Source organism: Pongo pygmaeus, chromosome 18, assembly GCF_028885625.2.
Source record: "Pongo pygmaeus isolate AG05252 chromosome 18, NHGRI_mPonPyg2-v2.0_pri, whole genome shotgun sequence".
NCBI lineage: Eukaryota > Metazoa > Chordata > Mammalia > Primates > Hominidae > Pongo > Pongo pygmaeus.
The window spans coordinates 570,650-593,406 of NC_072391.2; the positions used below are offsets into that span (position 1 = coordinate 570,650).

General features: G+C 51.2%; 1 protein-coding gene across 3 annotated transcripts in view; it reads left to right on the forward strand.

Annotated features, from left to right (window-relative positions):
* Window positions 1–22,757, forward strand: part of RAB11FIP3 (RAB11 family interacting protein 3) — a 96,278-nt gene that overhangs the window by 27,053 nt on the left and 46,468 nt on the right. For all 3 annotated transcript variants that reach the window (XM_063654120.1, XM_054455251.2, XM_054455252.2), the window contains exons 2-3: window positions 8,785–8,878; window positions 18,211–18,305. In XM_063654120.1, the coding sequence (XP_063510190.1) occupies window positions 8,785–8,878; window positions 18,211–18,305 (189 nt within the window). The remainder of the gene's footprint in view (window positions 1–8,784; window positions 8,879–18,210; window positions 18,306–22,757) is intronic.

Genomic DNA, 22,757 nt, shown 5'->3' on the forward strand with positions numbered 1-22,757 from the left:
TGAGGCAGGAGAATTGCTTGAACCTGGGTGGCTGAGATTGCAGTGAGCCAAGATCATGCCACTGCACTCCAGCCTGAATGATAGAGTGAGACTCCATCTTAAAAAAGAAAAAAAAAAAAAAAAAGCCACAAAGAAGGACTTAGAGTTGGGTGCTAAGCAGGCTCTTCCTACTGATAGGTGGACACATCTATTTCTTTATTATTATTATTATTATTATTTTTTTTTTTTTTTTTAAGGTGGAGTCTCGCTCTGTCACCCAGGCTGGAGTGCAGTGGCACGATCTCGGCTCACTGCGAGCTCCGCCTCCCCTGTTCACGCCATTCTCCTGCCTCCTCAGTATCCTGAGTAGCTGGGACTACAGGCGCCCACCACCACGCCCGGCTAATTTTTTGTGTTTTTAGTAGAGATGGGGTTTCACCATGTTAGCCAGGATGGTCTCGATCTCCTGACCTCGTGATCCACCCGGCTCGGCCTCCCAAAGTGCTGGGATTACAGGCGTGAGCCACCGCGCCCGGCCTATTTCTTTATTTTTTAATTATTTTTTTATCTTTTATTTTTGAGACGGAGTGTCGCTCTGTTGCCCAGGCTAGAGTGCAGTGAGCGATCTTGGCTCACTGCAAGCTCCACCTCCCGGGTTTAAGTGATTCTCGTGCCTCAGCCTTCTGAGTCGCTGGGACTACAGGTGCCCGCCACCACGCCTGGCTAAATTTTTGTATTTTTAGTAGAGACGGGGTTTCTCCGTGTTAGCCAGGATGGTCTCAATCTCCTGACTTCGTGATCTGCTCGGCTTGGTCTCCCAAAGTGTTGGGATTACAGGCGTGAGCCACTGCGCCCGGCCCGGCCACATCTATTTCTGATGGATAAAAGTGGATTCCTGAATATGTGATATGCCTCTCTGGGGACCTGTGGAATGACATTTTGCATGTCAGACCAGCACAGTGCTTTTATTCTAGACTTTTCTAAACCTTCCCCTCTAAACCAGGGAAAGCGAGTCGGTTCCCCGGTTCCTCGTCATGGGTAATCAGAACAGATCTCTGATTTAGGAAGTTTATTTATTTATTTATTTATTTTTTTGAGGCAGAGTTTTGCTCTTGTTGCCCAGGCTGGAGTGCAGTGGCGCCATCTTGGCTCACTGCAACCTCCGCCTCCTGGGTTCAAGTGATTCTTCTGCCTCAGCCTCCCCAGTAGCTGGGATTACAGGCACCTGCCACCACACCCAGCTAATTTTGTATTTTTTTTTTAAGTAGAGGCGGGGTTTCACCATGTTAGCCAGGCTGGTCTCGAACTCCAGAGCTCAGGCAATCTGCTCACCTCGGCCTTTCGAAGTTCTGGGATTATAGACGTGAGCCACCACACCCGGCCAAGAAAGCTATTTTTGTACTTCAAACAGAGAAACTGAGCTGCCAGTGAGCACATTCAGAGTAGGAAAACTCATATTATTCAGCCTACCTGTCTTTCTTCCAAATTTCAATTTAGAGATAAACACCCCGTAGCTTTTAAGTTGCCAAGAAAAGAGACATGAGATTTACTCAAATGCCTTCATTTTCCCAGTAGGACCTCATCATTCCAGGTGGTTGAGGCATCCAGTAGGCGGGTCTTTGTTCCTTGCTCACACACCCGGTTAAAAGCAAAGGCCTCCCCTCATCTAGAGCAGGGTCGTTAAGCATCAACTGCCAAGCATAACCCCCTATAAAGTTACTTGCTATAGTAGTTGGTGCAAAGCCGACTAAATGGGAATTAAAAACTGTCTCTAGCCAGGCACAGTGGCTCATCCCTGTAGTTCCAGCTACTCTGGAGGTCAATTGGGAGGATTGCTGGAGTCCAGGAGTTTGAGACCAGCTTGAGCAACATAGCGAGATCGCCTCCCTACAAAAAATACAAAAATTAGCTGGGTGTGGTGGCACTCACCTCTAGTCCCAGCTACTCAGGAGGCTGAGGCAAGAGGATTGGCCGAGTCTAGTCGTTCACATCTGGCCTGGGAAACGTGTTGTAGACCTCCTCTCATATTGTAGACCTCCTCAAAACCAAAACCAAAAAAACCCAAAAACAAAAACCAAAAAAACCCACAAAACCAACCATGAAAACACCCCTGTCTCTGGAACTCCTTGTCCAAGGTCCCTGAGCCTAATGTGATTTGTAACAGAAGCCAGCTTTCCTGCAGGTTTAGAAAATGTCACATACAGGCTCTTTCTCATTCAAGCTTATAAGAACAGGCTTTCTTGGCCGGGCGCAGTGGCTCACGCCTGTAATCCCAGCACTTTGGTAGGCTGAGACAGTAGGCAGATCACCTGAGGTCAGGAGTTCCAGACTAGCTTGGCTAACATGGCGAAACCACGTCTCTACTAAAAATACAAAAGTTAGCGAGGCGTGGTGGTACGTGCCTGTAATCCCAGTTACTTGGGAGGCTGAGGCACGAGAATTGCTTGAACCCGGGAGGTGGAGGTTGCAGTGAGCCGAGATCGCACTACTGCACTCCAGCCTGGGTGACAGAGCGAGATTCCATCTCAAAAAAAAAAAAAAAAATAGGCTTGCTTTCTTTTTTTTTTTCTTGGCCACATGCACCAGATTGAAGAATAAGCTTTCTTGTCTGTTCTCGATACAGTGATATGTAAAAATCACCACTCAGATCAAAGAATTGAGAACTGCGAAGCCGGGCGCGGTGGCTCATGCCGGTAATCCCAGCACTTTGGGAGGCCGAGGTGGGCGGATCACCTGAGGTCAGGAGTTCAAGACCAGCCTGGCCAACATGGCGAAACCCCGTCTCTGCTACAAAAATTAGCCGGGCGTGGTGGCATGTGCCTGTCATCCCATCTACAAAGGAGGCTGAGGCAGGAGAATTGCTTGAACCCGGGAGGTGGAGGCTGCAATGAGCCGAGATCGCACCACCGCACTCCAGCCTGGGTAACAGAGGCGACTCTGTCTCAAAAAAAAAAAAGAATTGAGAACCGCGCACACTCTCACAAGCACTCAGCAGTGGTCAGTCCGTTCTTGGGTGTGTGATTGTGTATGACTGGAGCAGGTGCTCCCTGTCACTGTTTTTGTTGTTGTTGTTGTTGTTGTTTTTTGGGAGATAGGGTCTCACTCTGCTGCCCACGTGGAATGCAGTGACGCAATCATGGCTCACTGCAGCCTCAACCCCCCAGGCTCAGGCAATCCTCCCACCTCAGCCTTCCAAGTAGCTGGAACTACTGGCACATGGACCGACTAATTTTTTGGTATTTTTTGTAGAGATGAGGTTTCACCATGTTGCCCAGGCTAGTCTCGAACTCTTGGGCTCAAGTGATCCATCCACCTTGGCATCTCAAAATGCTGGAAATCCAGGTGTGAGCCATTATGCCTGGACTTAGTTTGGTTCAGGCTTTATACTAAGTGCACCTCAAATATTTTATTGAACATACTTTAATTTCTGAGAGTACTTCAGTTATCTCTGTTAAAATGAACCAACCAGAAAGATTCCCACTCAAGTGCAGGACAACAGATATTAGTATCAAGAATTAAGGCTGGGCGTGGTGGCGCACGCCTGTAACCCCAGCACTTTGGGAGGCCAAGGTGGGTGGATCACCTTAGGTCAGGAGTTCAAGACCAGTCTGGCCAACGTGGTGAAACCCCATCTGTAAGGTGGGCTGAATGGCTCACACCTGTAATTCCAGCACTTTGGGAGGCCAAGGTGGGTGGATCACTTGAAGTCAGGAGTTCGAGACCAGCCTGGGCAACATGGCAAAACATTGTCTCTACCAAAAATACAAAAATTAGCCGGGTGTGGTGGCACACTCAGCTACTTGGGAGGCTGAGGTGGGAGAATCGCTTGAACCTGGGAGGCAGAGGTTGCAGTGAGTTGAGATTGTGCCACTGCACCCTAGCCTGAGTGACGGAGTGAGACCCTGTCTCAAAAAAAAAAAAAAAAAAAAGAAAAACAAGGCTGGGCACGGTGGCTCATGCCTGTAATCCCAGCACTTTGGGAGGCCGAGGTGGGCAGAACACCTGGGGTCAGGAGTTCGAGACCAGCCTGCCCAACATGGTGAAACCCCGTCTCTACTAAAAACACTAAAAAATTGGTTGGGCATGGTGGAAGGTAGCTGTAATCGCAACTACTTGGGAGGCTGAGGCAGGAGAATCATCCGAACCGGAAGGCGGAGGTTGTAGTGAGCTGAGGCTGCACCACTGCACTCCATCCTGGGCGACGGAGTGAGACTCCATCTCAACAACAAACAAACAAAAAAACCAACCAAAAAAACAAAAAATCAAAACAAGCACTTGTTGGGAACAGCAGGGAAAGCCTTTTGTGTATATGTTTAGCTGCTTTGCGTCTGCTTTTAGAAAGAAATGTCCGTGCCATTGGCAGGCGAGCCGCAGGCTTCAGTGCTATTGGGAGATACTGTATAGCCAGGCTTCCAGAGCCGCCTCTCTCCCTGCCCACACTGGCCCATGTGCTGATCTAGTGTGAAGTTTACAGATAGCTACGGGAACTCCTAGGAACATTTTGGTTATTATTGCCATGGTTTCTGATAAGATAAGCTTTGTTGAAAACAGTATAATTCAAGTATGATAGTAACAACAAGATGCAGAAAGGCGGTGTTTCTCGTTCTGAAAGGTGCTTTGCTGTGAAGCCATAATACAGTGTGTTATTCGAGAATCCTGGGAGGAGTCTCTGGGATCCTAGTTGACTGTGGTGGGAGAACTTGTTCTACTTTCCTTTCTTTCAGATTAGTGGATCATGTTTCTACATCCATAGCAGGAACAATGCAATTTGTCAGTAAGTTTTTCATACTGCAGTCACCCTGGAGCCAGTGACTGAGTGGATTCTCCACCATGGTGTTTCGGTGTTTCTGTAACTTACTGTCCGTCTGCTGGAGCGGTGCTGGCTGGCTTTGGCCACTCTGGTTTATGTCTCTTGGCTCGGTTTTCTGCCACTACTGGATTTTGCAGGGAAGGGCAGGCTGTCTCATTTTTCACAGTTTCACCTTTTTTTTTTTTTTTTTTGAAAGCCTCTGAATTGAGTATTTTGGACTTGGAGAATTAGAACTATCCCCAAATCATCAATTACATGAAATCCATCTGTTCTACAGATTATAAAGAAAATATAATTAAAATGGAGTTTTAAAAATGTATACTTTGATTCACTCTTGTTCATTCTAACATGGTAACATGTTAAACGGGCCTATTCTAGTTAATGATTTGTTTTAAAAATATTTGGTTAATGTTTCAGAATAAACAACTTGGTACTTTGTGTTCAATTAGTAGCTTTAGTATTGAAATTCTTAGGAATCTTCAGGACGGATTGGCCAGTCTGGACTCCGGATTAGGTAACTCTCAGGTACCCAGCAAGACTCTCACATTCTTAGGAACGAGCTTAGGAACGAGGACTTTTGTGAGATAAGTGGGGAGACGTTTTATAAACTCCAGTTGTCTCCAGGAAGTTGGTTGATGATGGACTTCCGAGCCCAGAGTCACGGTAGCACACGGAGCGCTAGGATTGGGGCGATGGCCCCGGCCTCTTCCGTTGTGGAGGGGAAGCGGAAACTCAGTCTCTGGCTCAGGAATCCCACACTGTGGGGTCCCTTCGCTGGGGCTGGCCCTGTTTGAGCCTGACTTTATGGGGCATGTTGGCCGACAGTGGCGAGAGGGCCATTTGCGGGGGCCCGGGCCTTGCTCTGGTGCCCTGTGTGCTTTGGGCTCTCTGGATTGCCTCCTGGGCGATGCGATGGCCTTGCTTACCACGTGCTGCACCCCCCATCCTTGTCCTGAAACAGAGCAGCTGTGTCCTGGCGTCTCCAGTGGGGCTGCCCTTGAGGGTTCTGTGCTTGCTGCTTGGTGGCAGCCCTGGCATCTGGACTTCACCACAGGGCCTGGGGGGCCTTCCTCGGGTTCACCGATGCCCACAGGGCCTGTGGGGCCTTCCTCGGGTTCACCGATGCCCACAGGGCCTGTGGGGCCTTCCTCGGGTTCACCGATGCCCGCAGGGCCTGGGGGGCCTTCCTCGGGTTCACTGATGCCCGCAGGGCCTGGGGGGCCTTCCTCGGGTTCACTGATGCTCATTCTGCCCCAACCTGCCTGAGGCCCTAGGGTTTTGTCAGTTAATGGATGTGGCTGCAGCCAGGGCTCCTGCCAGCCTGTTGCCTCTCCCTGTCCCTGATCATTTTCACGGCCCAGCCCGCCACCCAAGAGGGGCTTTCTTCAGGAGTCTGCTCCCTCTGTGGCTGAATGCTGCCTCCTTTTTCCTTTCTCCCTGGCCCATACTTCTTTCTTCTTTGCTCTCTTTTTCCTCTTTTGCTGTTCTTGAAGTTTTCATTATGGAAGAGTTCAAACCCATATGAAAGTGGAGAGTAGTGAAACGGTGCACTGGTACCCATCCCCAGTCACAGCAACGTGCAGGCATGCCTCTGGTGACATCTGTGCCTCACCCCAGATTCTTGAGATATTTCTAAGTATTTCAGTACATGTGTCTAAAAAGCAGTGCTCTTTGAAAAATTACAAAAATATCATCACACCTACGAAAATGAACAGTTCCTTAATATCATCAAATATTTATCAGTGTTCAAACTTTTTTTTTTTTTTTTGAGACAGAGTTTCGCTGTTTTTGCCCAGGCTGGAGTGCAGTGGCACAATCTCAGCTCACTGCAACCTCCACCTCCCGGATTCAAGCAATTCTCCTGCCTCAGCCTCCCGAGTAGCTGGGGTTATATGTTCCCATCACCACGCCCAGCTAATTTTGTATTTTTAGTAGAGATGGGGTTTCTCCATGTTGGTCAGGCTGGTCTCGAACTCCCGACCTCAGGTGATCCGCCTGCTTCAGCCTCCCAAAGTGCTGGGATTATAGGCGTGAACCACCACACCCAGCCTGAAACTTTTTTTTTTTTTTGCAGACAAAGTCTCATTCTGTAGCCCAGGCTGGAGTGCAGTGGCACAATCTTGGCCCACTGCAACCTCCGCCTCCCGGGTTCAAGCGATTCTCCAGCCTCAGCCTCCTGAGTAGCTGGGATTACAGGCGAGCGCCACCACGCCTGGTTAATTTTTGTATTTTTAGTAGAGATGGGGTTTTGCCATGTTGGCCAGGTTGGTCTGGAACCCCTGACCTTCAGTGATCCCATCTCAGCCTCCCAAAGTGCTGGGAATACAGGCGTGAGCCACAAGGCACCTGGCTGCAATGTGATTTTAATTTAATTTGCATTTCTTTAAGGACTAATTGAGCATTTTTTCATGTGGTTATCAACCATTCATACATATTTTCTGATGAAATTTCTATTTAAGTCTTTTTTTTTTTTTTTTTTGAGACAGTCTCATTCAGTCACCTAGGCTGGAGTGCAGTGGCGCAATCTCTGCTCACTGCAACTTCTGCCTCCCGGGTTTAAGCAATTTTCCTGTCTCAGCCTCCTGAGTAGCTGGGATTACAGGCATGCACCACCACACCTGGCTGATTTTGTATTTTTCGTAGAGACAGGGTTTCTCCACGTTGGTCAGGATGATCTCGAACTCCCGGCCTCAGGTGATCCACTCACCTCGGTCTCCCACAGTGCTGGGATTACAGGTGTGAGCCACCGTGCCTGGCTTGAGTTGTCTTCTTAATTATAAGATTTCCTTATATATTCTGGACACAAGTCATTTAACAGATATATGATTTGCAAATACTTTCTCCCAGTCAGTGTCATTTTTTTGCTTTTATTAATGTCTTTTGAGTATAAAAGTTTTAAATTTTTATTTTTTATTTTTATTTTAAGTTTTGGGGTACATGTGCAGGATGTACAGGTTTGTCACATAGGCAAACGTGTGCCATGGTGATTTGCTGCACCTGTCAGTCCATCAGCTGGGTATTAAGCCTAGCTATTTTCTGTAATGCTCTCCCCCCTCCCACCCCATCCCCTGAAAATTTTTAAATTTTTATGAAATCCAATTTACACTTGTGGCTGAATAAACCTGCATTCTTTCTGAAGAGTTTCATTTTATGTTACATCCATGTGTGAGTTACCCTACTTAGCGTTTATGATTTTTGATATCAAGGGTCTTTTTCCCTCAGTTATTCTCTACCAAGGACTCTGCAGAGCCAGGAAGGCATTTCTGAATGGGCAGTGTGTGCTTATGTATGTTATCTACGTAACATAGCTATGTTGGCACGCTGGATCCTTGCCGGAACAATACCTAAGACTTCAGAACTGATCTCCCCACATAAGACCCTGGCTGCTGGCTTTCAGTGGCAAGGGTCCTACTCCTGTGGTTCATCACGCCAGGTGCTGCTGGTAGCCCATTTACAGGGTGCTGCCTGTCCTGTGGCTGTGGCCGTCTGCAGTGGCCCTTGGAGGCCGTGCTGCCTCTTGCACGTGAGGAGTCAGAGGCTGTCACTGTCAGCACCGCCCCTGTTGGCGGCTTCTTTGCATGTGGTGAAAAAGCCAAGCTCGTGATACAACCTAATCCTGATTCCCTAAAGCGGCCCCCAGCCTTCTTGGCACCAGGGATTGGTTTCATAGAAGACGCTTTTCCACAGACGGGCAGGGGGTTGGGGTGGTTTCAGGATGAAACTGTTCAGATCATCAGGCGTTAGATTCTCATAAGGAGCGCGCAACCTGGACCCCTCGCATGCGGAGCACACAGTAGGCTTTGCGCTCCTATGAGAACCTGATGCTTCTGCTGATCTGACAGGAGGGGAGCTCAGGCGGTAATGCTCCCTCACCTCCTCCTGTGCTTCTCTGTTCCCAGCAGGCCACACACCAGGTCTCTCCCAGTCCGAGGTCCAGGGTTGGGGACCCCTGCTGTAAAGGCTTAGGGTAACCTAGTCTCATTTGGCAATTACAGGTGAAGGACTTAACTAAGTACTTGGATCCCAGTGGGCTCGGCGTGATCAGCTTTGAAGACTTCTACCAAGGGATCACAGCCATCAGAAACGGAGGTCAGTCATCCCTGCCATGAGCTCCCACCTCTTCTCCCCTTCCTCAGCCACCCTCTCAGCCACCTGCACATCACCAGGCTCCTCGTGCTGACTCTAACGTCTTTCCTTCTCCTTGAAGCCCCCAACATACCCCAGGTTTCCAGGTGGTCTCTTTCCTTTCTTGTTACTTTCTCCTCACATACCCTGTTTTCCAAAATTTGTTGCGTTAACTGCTTTTCCATAATGCTAGAAAGCAACTGCCCCTTTCCTCAAAGATTTCATGATGAAAATTTGAGAATTTTCAAAATATTGAAAGACTGATTCCATGGCCACCCAAGTGGGTGTTCACCACCCGTGCTCTGCAGGCAGCACTTTGTTGCACCCTCTCCCCACGTCTCAGCCCCTCTCGAATGGGATGCGTTTGTAATCAGCATGCTTCCCCGCACCACCATCGTTCCCTAGAGGCCAGTGTTCGTTTCCAGTCTTCCTTTGAGTAAAAATTCACCTGCAGTGAAATGTGCAGCTCACGCCTGCTCCTCTGTGAGCTCCGACAGAGTCCCGTGCCTGGCAGTGCGGAGCCTGTCACGCGCATCACTGTCCCCATGTGGGTGCTGCATACCCCTCGCCCTCAGGCAGTGCCTTCCCTCCTGCTGGCACCATTGCTGATTTCTGTCACCATGGATTAGTTTTGCCTATCTTTTTTTTTCTTTGAGACTGAGTTTCACTCTTGTCGCCCAGGCTGGAGTGCAATGGCCCGATCTCGGCTTACTGCAACCTCCACCTCCCGGGTTCAAGCGATTCTCCTGCCTGAGCTGGGATTACAGGCACCCACCACCATGCTCACCTCTACTAAAAATACAAAACATATAAAAATTTTTGTATTTTTAGTAGAGACGGGGTTTCACCATGTTGGTGGGGCTGGTCTTGAACTCCTGACCTCAGGTGATCCGCCTGCCTCAGCCTCCCAAGGCTGAGGTGCTGGGATTATAGGCATGAACCACTGTGCCTGTCCAGTTTCACCTGTCTTGAGGGTTCGTATGCTCTCACTTGGCTTCTTTCCTCAGTACGATCCCTTCCCCAGCACGATCCATTCCCCAGCACGATCCCTTCCCCAGCACGATCCCTTCCCCAGCACGATCCCTTCCCCAGCACGATCCCTTCCGAGCACGATCCCTTCCTCAGCACGATCCCTTCCTCAGCACGATCCCTTCCTCGGCACGATCCCTTCGCAGCACGATCCCTTCCTCAGCACGATCCCTTCCCCAGCACGCACATGATCCCTTCCTCAGCACGATGGCTTCCCCAGCACGATGCCTTCCCCAGCATGATCCCTTCCCCAGCACCATCCCTTCCCCAGCACGATGCCTTCCCCAGCACGATGCCTTCCCCAGCATGATCCCTTCCCCAGCACCATCCCTTCCCCAGCACCATCCCTTCCCCAGCACCATCCCTTCCCCAGCATGATCCATTGCGTGCTTGTGCCGTATTTCGTATTTCATTTCTTCATTCTCCTGGTGATGGGCACGTTTGTTTACAAGTCTTTGTGTGGACGCATGTCTTCAAGTCTGTATCTAGGAGTGGGTCATGTGCTGGGGTAAACTCGGCTCTTCACAGTGGCTGTGCCGTTTCACACTCACCAGTCCCCATACTATACACTGTCCATCTTACATCAAGTTCTGAAGCTCTGAACAGGCCATTTCATTTCCTCATGTTTGGCCAGGCGGTGTAGGGGTGACAGTGGCGGGTCCTTTCCCTCCTTCCTGCACGTGCAGGATAAGTCAGACCTTGGCTGGGGACCTCAGAGTCAGCAGGTGCAGTCAGGGAGATGGATGCCCTTGGACCTCGACCTCAGGTCTTGTCTGTCTCCTCCACAAAATTATTGCCTGACAGTGTCTCTAAGGTGATGCCAAGTCCTTAGATGGCTCTGGGGAAACGTGCTGTGTGTTGTTCCCTGTTTCTTTTTTTTTTTTTTGAGACAGAGTTTTGCTCTTGTTGCCCAGGCTGGAGTGCAATGGCATGATTTCGTCTCACTGCAACCTCCGCCTTCCGGGTTCAAGCGATTCTCCTGCCTCAGCCTCCCGAGTAGCTGGGATTACAGGCATGTGCCATCACGCCCAGCTAATTTTGTATTTTTATTAGAGGCAGGGTTTCTCCATTTTGGCCAGGCTGGTCTCGAACTCCTGACCTCGGGTGATCCGCCCACCTTGGCCTCCCAAAGTGCTGGGGTTACAGGCGTGAGCCACTGAGCCCGGCCTGTTCCCCATTTGTTACTCTTTATTCGACTGTCTGTTCTTTCACCCACGAACATGTTGCGGGACCAGCATGGCCTCTGCGCTGGGCTTGGCCCCGGGCCTCTGTGGTGAACCAGCACCAGAGCAAGCCAGCGGGCTGCGGCAGGAGGACAAATGGGTGAGGCGCTGCTGCCGTCAGCGTAGCAGGCCGGGGGTGAGATGGGAACTAGGCAGGCAGCCCTCTCTGAGGAGGGGTGGGGGGAGAAAGGACACCCTGACAACCAGGTAAAGACCACCTGGCCCAGATGAGGAAGCAGTCCTGAGGTGGGGCGAGGGGCCCAGGGCGAGGGGCCCAGGACGAGGATGGAGAGAGACTGCAGGCTCTGGAGGCTGAGAGGAGTGTGGAGGCAAGCTCTGGGTCAAGGGGGCCTGCAGAGCAATGGGCAGAGCAGGTGGCCACAGACCCTCAGGAGGCAGCATTGGCAGGAGAAGGGGGAGGAAGAGGAGAGTCAGGAGGCCTCAGAGTCTGCAGGCTGAGCACTAGCAGGTTGAGGCTGATGGGGCCACGTCTCAGTCTAACTGATACGCTGCAACCCTTAAGTAACGTCTTGAGTATAGGTGTGTACTTTATACATTTATTTAACGTTTGTCCTTCTGTACAAAGCTTTCAGTAGCGGCTTTGTGAGAATTTTGGCGTCTCGCATCCTGTGCCTTGAGGCTTGCTGCATGGTGTGCTGCAGGTCCTCCCTCCAGGCCCTCTGGAAAGTCTGGTTCTCCTCAGGTTACTCCTGGGACATGGCAGCTGTGCCCATGACCCTTGGGATGAGTTTGTTCTCTAACTGATTCACTGGTTAGCTCTGGGGAGATTCTAGGTGTAAACTTTTTCCTCTTAGTTTGAAAAATCCATTATGGGCCAGGCACAGTGGCTCATACCTGTAATCCCAGCACTTTGGGAGACTGAGGTGAGAGGATCAATTGATCCCAGGAGGGTGAGACCAGTCTGGGCAACATAGTGAGACCTTGGCTGTACAAAAAAATAAAAAAGTAGTTGAGCATTGTGGCGCATGCCTGTAGTCCCAGCTACTTGGGAGGTTGAGGTGGGAGCATCCCTTGATCCCAGGAGGTGGAGGCTGCAGTGAGCTGTGTTTGTGCCACTGCACTCCATGCACTCCAGCCTGGGTGACGGACCCTGTCTCAAAAACAAAACAAAACAAAAAAAACTTGCCATTAATTCCAAACAGAATTTTGTGTGTAATAGAGAATGCGATCTTTATGACACTGATGCTTTGGTACTGGCTGGGCTGTCTGGGTGGTTTTTATGACACTGATGCTTTGGTACTTGCTGGGTGGTTTTTATGCATGTGATGGGTGCGCCTGAGAGGATGCTTCTTTTCTAGCCATTGGTCCCCTGAGTTCATGGAGGTGCGAGTTGGAGACTCACGTTAGCTGGGTCTCAGTCGCAGGGAGGAGAAAAGCCCCTCATGAAGCTGGTAGCTATGTCGTTTTTGTTTTGTATAGCTGTGTTTCGTCTTCACTCTTAAGTCAAGAATTACTGGATGCAGGCTTCTAGGTTGATGATGAGGGAGCCTGGGGACCCCCAGAACTGGCTGTCATCGGAGAGGCCTCAGTGTTTGGGGCTGAGATGGGTGCATGGAGGCCAAGCACAAGACCCCAGGGTGGCAGTTACCACTTCCATGAAAAACAAGAAGTGGAATAAGAGAGCCTGTACTTCTTGGTCCAGTAACAAGCCATATTTTACATAGTCATAATAGTTAAATTGAATATTGATGTAACTGAAGATGGCGATGTAACCATTTTGGAAGATTGGAGGAGGGAAAATAGGGCAGGGTGCAGTGTGGCAGGGCATCTCATGGGGACTGTTTGGAAAATACAGAGGGAAGTAGATGCAAGCTTAGAGGGGAGTGTGGGTGGCCTGTCGGTAGCCAAGGCCTCTCAGCACTGGCTCCTTTTTCTTTTGAGATGGAGTCTTGCTCTGTCGCCCAGGCTAGAGTGCAGTGGCATGATCTCGGCTCACTGCAACTTGCGCCTCCCAGGTTCAAGCGATTCTCCTGCCTTAGCCTCCCGAGTCGCTGAGACCACAGGCTCTCGCTGCCACGCCTGGCCAATTTTTTGTGTTAGAGACGGGGTTTTGCCATGTTGGCCAGGCTGGTCTTGAACTCCTGACCTCAGGTGATCCACCCACCTCGGCCTTCCAAAGTGCTGGGATTACAGACGTGAGCCACCGCGCCCAGCCAGCAGTGGTTCATTTTCTAGTGACAGGCACGTGTATGAAATCACAGGGAACAGGACTGTAACTCCACGCATTTTGAATAAAACCAGGAATTCTTTGTTGTGACTGCTGGTCTTGTTATAAATGTTACAACCCATTTCCTTGGTGCCACAAAGACTCAGAGCACTCAGGGCCCTGGCCAGTAACTGGATGTGCTGGTCTCGGCTTGTCATAGGGTAAACTTGCTCTGCACAATGTGGCTGATAGAGCGTGTTCCTGGGCCTGTGACTGAGGGCGGCCTGCAGGAGATTTGGGCTGGAGATGTGTTCCCTCGGGGGTCAGGGACACACAGCCTGTCATGGAGAGTTAAGATGGGTCTTTTGTAGGTTTGGACAGGTGAAGTGCTCAGATCCCTCTGCAGGGTCAAGGCTGGGAACAGCAGTGGCCCCAGGTACCATGATATGAGCAGGAGGGAGCCACCTGGGTCCACAATTCTGTCATCAGTGTAGGGGTTGGTTTGTTCCTGTGGACCATGGCTAATGCGAAATGGGGCAAGCTCAGCTCTAGGGGTTCCTGGGAGGCCTTGGCTTGGAAGGTGCCCACTCTCAGCTCAGGAGTCAGGGTGTGGGAGATGCCCACCAAGCAGAATGAAGCCTCTAGCCTGGCCTGCTGCCCTCGGAGGAGTCCGATGCTCTGTCTGGGAAGCCTGGGGGCTGCCAGCTGCGGACTGTGGCTGCCTGTGGTTGCCGGCATCTTGGCTTAGTGACTGAAGAGGTGAGAGAGTGATCGTCCAAGGACAGCCCATCTCCAGATGTTTCTTAGTGGTTGCCCAGCCACCTGACACACCAAGCTGGGGCCTCCTCCCAGACACCGTCCCCTTCTCTCCTTGCCGTCACCTGGGCTAGTCCCACAGCAGCTGGAGCACCCCGCTCTCCTTCCCAGCAGCTGACAGATGGGCCTGGGAGGGCTCCTGTGACTGTCTGCTTGAGAGGGCGGTGAGCTAGTCATCATGAGCTGGTCAGGGCTCTCCTATCTCACTGCATGAGAGCTTGAGCCAGGCTGGTGGAGGTGGCTGCAGCCGAGGGAGAGCACAGCTGGGACCTGTGAGGACCATAGATGGGGACATATGGGGCAACGGGCCTGTGAGTGCTGTCGAACCAGCCTGTTCCAGGCTCTGGGACGTAGCACGAAACGGCAGTGCAGAACCCCTGCCCTTGGGAGCTGGCTTTCTAGTGGGAGACAGACCACAAAGTAAGGCGGGAGCTAGGGAGGCAGAGGAGTGGGGAGGCCTCCCTGAGAACGTCCGGGATGGGAAGGCAGCATTCCAGAAGGGCTCACCTGGCATGTTTGGGGGCCACAGGGAGGCAGGGTCAGAAGGAGCAGGTGAGAGGCAGGCCTCACAATTCTGTCTCCAGCTCCAGGCTCCTGAAGAGGATGGTGGGACATCCCTGAGAGCTGGTGTGAGGGGTGGGACACCGAGCTGACTGCAGAGCTGACTGCAGAGTGGAGTGGGCGTCAGGGAGGAGGTGCTGGGGCGTCAGGGAGGAGGTGCAGGGACGTCAGGGAGGAGGTGCAGGGGCGTCAGGGAGGAGGTTCAGGGGCGTCAGGGAGGAGGTGCAGGGACGTCAGGGAGGAGGTACAGGGGCGTCAGGGAGGAGGTGCAGGGACGTCAGGGAGGAGGTGCCGCGGCGTCAGCGAGGAGGTGCAGGGGCGTCAGAGAAGAGGTGCAGGGACCTCAGGGAGGAGGTGCAGGGGCGTCGAAGGAGGTGCAGGGACCTCAGGGAGGAGGTGCTGGGACGTCAGGGAGGAGGTGCAGGGACGTCAGGGAGGAGGTGCAGGGGCGTCAGGGAGGAGGTACAGGGACGTCAGGGAGGAGGTGCCGCGGCGTCAGCGAGGAGGTGCCGCCATGGCATTGGACACATGGCCTCTGGGGCTGCAGCGTCTGCTTTACTTTTGTGTAATTTGATGTCATGATTTACGTTTCGTGAGGAAGGAGAGTGAAACTAGAATAAAACGAAGTCGAAGATGATCTTGGAATTATTTCATAGCATTTAGAAGAAAGGAAAATGTGATCATCCAAACTGCACTTCAGCCGAAGTTCACTTCAGGTGTTACCTCCATCGTGGCTGCAGCAGCCATCGTGGCTGCGGCAGCCTGTGTTGTCTGTCAGCCCTGTCTGCGTCGAGGAGTGACCAGCAGGATGTGCTGGCCTAGTTTGCTGGGAAGCACAAGGAGGCTTTCCCGTCACAGCCACAGGCCTTGTTTCAGGAATAGAATGAGATAGAGAGGGATTGTTCCAAATAGGCCATTGCTGTGTCTCACACACCCTCATGCTCTAGAAGAATAAGGGAAACACACGTGAAAAATTCCCAATTAATTGAAAATTGTTTTAGTTCTTATGAAGAAAACTAATACGAGAATGGTGTTTAGGTCCTACCAAGAATATAAAAATGCCATCTGTGTTCATATCCCCTGCTCCGCCCTCTGGGGCAAGACCCTCAGATTGTTTGCCCACTGTCAGAACCTGAGCTGTCATGCGCTGTGTCCAAAATGCTTCGCTGTATATTGAAAGGTTTTAGTTCTGCGTTTCAGTGTTTATAAGTGCAGGCAAGACTGTTAGCATTTTAAAATGTAATTTAATTTTTAATTTATTATTATTATTATTTTGAGACAGAGTCTCGCTGTAGCCCAGGCTGGAGTGCAGTGGCGCGATCTTGGTTCACTGCAACCTCTGCCTCCCGGGTCCCGGTTCAAGCTATTCTCCTGCCTCAGCCTTCCTCCTAAGTAGCTGGGATTACAGGCATGTACCACCATGCCCAGCTAATTTTTGTATTTTTAGTAGAGACGGGTTTTCACCATGTTGGCCACCATGGTCTGGAACTCCTGACTTCGTGATCTGCCCACCTCAGCCTCCCAAAGTGCTGGGATTATAGGCGTGAGCCACCATGCCCGGCCTATTTTTTATTATTTTAAATTTATTATTTATGTATTTATTTATGAGACAGGGTCTCACTTTGTCACCCAGGTTGGAGTGTAGTGGCATGATCTCAGCTCACTGGAGCCTCCACCTCCCAGGCTCAAGTGATTCTTGTGCCTCAGCCTCCCGAATAGCTGGGACTACAGGCATGCCCCCACCACACCTGGCTAATTGTTTTAGTGGAGATGGGGTTTCACTGTGTTGGCTGGGATGGTCTAGAACTCCTGACCTCAAGTGATCCACCCGCCTCGGCCTCCCAAAGTGCTAGGATTACAGGCGTGAGCCACCACACCTGGCCTTATCTTTATTTTTTGTAGACACAGTATCTTTGCTATATTGCCGAGGCCAGTCTTGAAGTCCTGGACTTAAGCAATCCTCTAGCGTCGGTCTTCCAAAGTGCTGGGATTACAAGTGTGAGCCACCATGCCTGGTCTCCACTTTTCTTTTTTTCTTCGAGACAGGGTCTTGCTCTGTCACCCAGGCTGGAATGTAGTGGTGCAGTCTTGGCTAACTGCATCCTTTGCCTCCCTGGCTCAAGCTTCCAGAGTAGCTGAGACTACAGGTGTGTCCCACGATGCCCAGCTAATTTTTTTCTTTTCTTTTCTTTCTTTCTTTTTCTTTTTTGAGATGGAGTCTTGCTCTGTCGTCCAGGCTAGAGTGCAGAGTGGTGTGATTTCGGCTCCCTGAAACATCCGTCTCCCAGGTTCAAGTGATTCTCCTGCCTCAGCCTCCCAATTAGCTGAAATTACAGGTGTTCGCCACTATGCCCAGACAATTTTTACTATTTTTAGTAGAGATGGGGTTTCACCATGTTGGTCAGGCTGGTCTTGAACTCCTGACCTCAAATGATCCTCCTGCCTCAGCCTGCCAAAGTGCTGGGATTACAAGTGTGAGCCACTGCACCCGACCTAATTTTTGTATTTTTGTGGAGATGGGGTTTCACCATGTTGCCCAGGCTGGTCTCAATCACCTGAGCTGAAGCAATCCACCTGCCTCAGCCTCCCAAAGTGCTGGGATTACAGGCATAAGCCACTGTGCCTGGCCCCAACCTTCACTTTTAAAATAAGTGATTGACATTAGAATAGATTGTGTTAAAGGTATTGAGTAAGTAATGCTATTTTATAAGTAGCTGGTATATTTTAAGCAAGTAGTTGAATTAATAGTGAGACAGTGTGAGGACACCTAAGTGTCTTCTGTCACTCACAGGCCCTGGAAGGTGCTTTGACCTGTGAATATCACTGAGAGGCTGGAAGCCAGTGCCTTTTCCTACAGGAGGAGAGGCAGGTGCTGTGGGATAGGTTGTGTTTGCAAAGGGATGACTGTAGCTGATGTAAGAATTATAGCCTGTCTCTCGTGAGAAGATAGCTTTTCCTTTAAAGTTTTTCTCATAGAACATTGATTATAGAAGATAAGCAAAAAAAATGAAAATAAAATGAAAACTGCGCGTGAGCCTAGCACCCAGGAAAAGATGTTGTTTTCGTATTATTTCATCATGCCTACACCTTCTCATGTAAATGTTTTAAAGGTTTAAATCTGATTGGTACCTAACACTTTTTAAAGGCCATGGACAGTTTTATAGAGCTCAACGTCTTGCCCTTTTTTTTTTTTTTTTGCAGTGCTGTCTGCTTCTTTTAAGAAATAAAAAGTTTATCTCCTACCTCCGCATCTCCTCCTCAGAATTCTGTCCAGAAGCCTTGTTCTTGTGGGCAACGCATCTCTGACCCGTCGGCAAGGCTGTTTTATCTCCCTGGATTTCTCATGCTCACTCCCTTGCTTGTCTTGACCCCCCCAGGGCCCCCAACGCCCACACATCTGTCCCTGGGGGCCTCCTTCCCAGGGAGCCCTGAGGCCACCAGGGGTCCCGTCACTGGGTGGCTGCGGGTGGCCTGCTGAGCACGAGGTCTTCTCCCTGCAGATCCCGATGGCCAGTGCTACGGTGGCGTCGCTTCTGCCCAAGACGAGGAGCCCCTGGCCTGCCCGGACGAGTTCGATGACTTCGTTACCTACGAGGCAAGTGGTTTTCACCCAGGAGCTTGGGGGAAGTCTGGCATCCACCTCTTCCCTTATGCCCTATAGCTCGTGCCTCCTGGGCTGTCTTCCGTAGAAGCCGGCGTGAAGGAAGGGCCTCCCGCCCTGTGTGCACCGTGGGGCTCTGTGGCTGTGACGGGAGGCCCACAGTTGTCTGTCCCACATGCCCTCTCAGCCTGGGCAGGAGTCCTCCCCCAGGGCCTGTCGCCAGCAGAGGTGGGGTAGACAGTGATGTCACGACCACCCGCTGCCAGGCTGGCAGGCACAGGCGGAGCAGAGGGCTTGGGAGGATTCCTTTTGTCAACTTGCAAATGATTTTCTGTGTTTGGAGATGCCTGACTAATGCCTGCCCCTGCTTGGCTGTCCTCCATCCTGCTCCCAGATGCAGCCAGGGTTGTCACGGTGACATGGCGTCTCCTGTGTCTCCTGTCACTGTGGGTCCCTTGTTCTCAACATAGCTGGGGAGAGGGTCTTCGAGCACAGCCGTGGTCGACAGAGTGTAACCATGTCCGCCGGTCTGGAGGGTTAGATTCCAGGAGAGCCACGTGGCTGCAGCAGAAAATGCATGAAGTTGAACCTGAGCCCTTGGGGGCCGCCGGGAAGGTGGAGGTGGCAGCTGCCAGTCCTGGTCAGCCTGCTGCCAAGCAAGGGCACCAAAAGTGGGGCTGAGCTGCCGGCCGGTAGGGCCTGGGCTTCTCATGTCAGTCCTCTGAGTCCTGACTCCTCGAAAGCTGAGGCTGGCACAGGGTAGTTTTTGAGTTGCTTTTGGACGCCACTGTACCGTGGGAGCCATGGGATTATACTCAGTTCCCTGTTCTGAGAAGCTGCCCCAGGGATTAGTCACCCTCACCCTTGGGTGGGCAGCTTCACTTCTGCCCACACAGACCCCGGGGGTGGTTCTACCTTACAGCGGTGTCCCAGTTATCAGCTGGGCTGCAGCTTCTGGGGCCAGGGCACCCACCGTGGGTCCCATGTTTGGCTGTGCCTTGGTATGCTCTTTCTGCACGTGAGGCAGCAGTGAGATGCTGGCTAAGAGGGTGTGTGGTGGGAGTTGGGCCCTCTCGCATGGCTGCAGTGTGCAGAACATGCTGGGAGACCCCAAGACTGCAGACGGCTGCTCCTGTGCCCTGAGAAGGACCCAGCTTCTTCACGAGGAGACGCCCAAGCCTCTGCAGGGTAACCCAGAGCCCTTGGTCTGCAGCGTCTGGGGAACCGTGTGTTCCTGGGCGTTCATGTGCCTGTGCACTCTTTCTCACGTGTATCTGTCTTTTTGTTCCCCTCTCATGTTTGTTAGGGCATTGTTGATTTTTTATATCCTATGTATGGTGCAGTGGCTGAAGAGTGGCCTCTCCAAAGATACGTCCACCCAGAAGCTGTGGATGTGACCTTATTTGGAAAAAGCGTCTTTGCGGATGTAGTTCATTAAGGATCTCAAGGTGACATCATGCTGGTTTGGGCCCTAAATCCAGTGACAGGTGTCCCTGGAATGAAGGGGAGAGACACACAGGGAGAAGGCAATAGGAAGACGGGGCAGAGACTGACCAGAGCCAGGGAACTCCTGGGGCTCCCAGAAGCCAGCAGAGGCAAAGATGCATCCTCTCCGAGAGCCTTAGGCAGGAGCCAGCCCTGCTCACACCTTGGCTTTGGACTTCTGGCCTCCAGAACTGAGGCCCCGTGGTCTGTGCTGGTTCGTTATGGCAGCCCTGGGCATGGAAACCTTGAGTGACGTTACTCGAGGCACCGAAGGCACCAGTGCATTTTATCCTTAAAGGCCCGTGTGGTCTGAAGGGTGTGGCCGAGCCTCACGCTTGTCACTTCAGAAGGATGGGAACCTGACATGTCAGAGTGAATCCTTCTCATATTTTTAGATCCTGATTTCTTTTTTAGAATGGAAGAAAGTTTTTCTACTTAAAAAAATAAACATGCTTCATGTTTTAGAGCAATTTTAGGTTTACAGAAAATGGAACATAGTGCAGAGCATTCCGGGATCATGATACGTGATTATTTGTTTTGTTTTGTTTGAGACAGTTCGCTCTATTACTCAGGCTGGAGTGTGGTGGTACAGTCTTGATCTTGGCTCACTGCAACCTCCGCCTCCTGCGCTCAAGTGTTCTTCTTTCTCAGCCTTTCCAGTGGCTGGGACCACACTCAGTAACCACCACGCCCAGCTAATTTTTTGTATTTTTTTTGTAGAGATGGGGTTTCACCATGTTGCCTAGGCTGCTCTCAAACTCCTGAGTTCAAGCGATCCACCCGCCTTGGCCTCCTAAAGTGCTGGTATTACAGGCATGAGCCACCACACCCGGCCTGATATGTTATTAGTAGCCAAAGTCCGTAGTTTTAGCGTTCACTCTTGGTGGTGTGTATTCCGTGTTTTGACAGGTCCACGATTATAGTGTCACAGAGTCGATTCAGTGCTGGCTCATCCCTCACACCAGCCCCCACAACTACCGATCTTCCATGTCTCCACAGCTCTGCCTTTTCCAGAACACCATGGAGCTAGAACCATCTGGCATGCAGCCTTTTCAGATGCGCCTTTCTCTTAGTGAATATGCAGTTACCTTTCCTCCATGTCTTGCTTTGCTTTTTAAGGGTGGGATGTAATTTTCCACAAAGTGGAGTTCGATACTGTGAAACTTATGGAAAGATTGCTCTTTTAAAAAACACCTTGCACATCATGTCATCTTAAAAAAAAAAAAGTCTAATAAAGATGAGTAGGGAGTATGTGTTCCATCCAGATACCCTATTCGGGGACCCTCCACTGGTAGTCTTCAGGTAAATAAACCTTTGATTGATTGGTTGATTGATTGATATTCTGAATGGTTCCAGTCAGACCCATTTCTCTTTACTGGGAGCATCGCAGTGCTCACACCGGGGTGGTCGGGTAAAGTGTGCAGTTAGTCATGGCCGAGCTAGTGGGTCTGCTGGCTCGCACTGTTTTCCCAAGGATCCTGTCGGCAGGCAGCTTATAATGGGAAAGTTGCTGCTGTGGTGTCTGAGTAAGTGGGGAGAGTGGAAGGGGATGGACTGTGGCGCCGCTGAGTTCCTGGGCATGGTGATGTCTGAGGATCTGAGCAGGTGGAGCCCAGCGGGTGGTGGGGCCGTTTGTCAGGGTTTCCGGAAGAGCGAGGGGAAAGTCAGGGAGTGTAAGTCGCATCTCACAGAATCGTCAGGCCGCGCTCTCTCCTGTCCTCCCTCCTTCTCCCACTACTGGCGATGTCTGGAGCAAAGAGCTGCCTTAGTGAAATGATAGGGAAATGTGTCTTTTGTACAAACCATTATCAGCTTAGGAAGCCAAAAACAAAAGCCACTCTGTTTTCAGCCCTGACTAACTAACCGTTTTTTAAACCAGCAAGGGCACTTCCTGAACTTTGCCTTCCCCTCCCTGGGCAGCACCAGCAGGTTTATCAGAGCGTGTCTGGGAGCAAGTTAAACTTTCTCCCAGTGGTGATGTGCCTCCAGGTGAGTGCACAGGCTTTGCAGAAACCCCAGCATGACAAGCAAGTAGGAAGGTGACGTTGTCATTTGAGAAAAGCCAGTGACCCGGTTGGGACGGAGACACGACGGGGAGCTGGTCTCCAACAGCATGCCCTTCCTGGAAGGTGTGTACGGAGCCAGGCCCAGCCTGTGAGGCCACCCGGGCCAGCATCTGAGGGTAAGAGGAGCCAGTAGCGTGCACTGTGCCCAGTATTCCTACTTCTGTGGTGGAGAAAGGCTCAGGGAAGAAGGAGCTGTGACGGGGCAGTGTTGGCCCCACTTGAGTTACTGATGGCCCTGAACGGGCTTTTTCTCTGTCCGCTGGTGATTTAGGGGACTTGTGAGTGAGTGTAACGTTTAGACATAGCGACGTTTTCTAAGATGCACTTTGATTTTCAAGCGAGTTCATCTTAGCATTGGTAATTTGTAAAAATGTTAAAAAGCTGGTAGCATAGACTTGATGGCTTCTGAGCAAGGCCAGGTCCTGGCTGGCTGGCAAATAAAATAAACTGCCGGGGCCGGTGTGAGCTGTTACTGTGTTTTATCCAGGAGGCCGGGAGTGAGCAGGCACCGTGCTCTGAGGTACGTTTTTGTCTCTGGAAAGGCAGGTGATGGCTGCCCTGGAAAACTCCATGCAGGGAGGCCTTGAACTGCAGAAACCAACCCACAGGGCTGGATTGGGAAGTGAGCAGGCGGGGTGGCTCCTGTGAGCTGAGCTATCTGGAACCCCCAGGGCATCCAGCCCGCCAGGGGCTCTGAGTGTCGATGGTGGTGGCATGGAAGTGGATGTCCACAACCCCAGAGCAAATAAAGGGGTGGGTGCAGTCACCGAAGCCGCTGAGGAGTAGAACTGTTCATCTCTGTGGGATCTACAGTGCACGGAGCCACTCTGCAATGGCAGGGAGGCGTGGCTTACTTTATTTTTTATTTTTTAAATTGTTTTTTGAGATGGAGTCT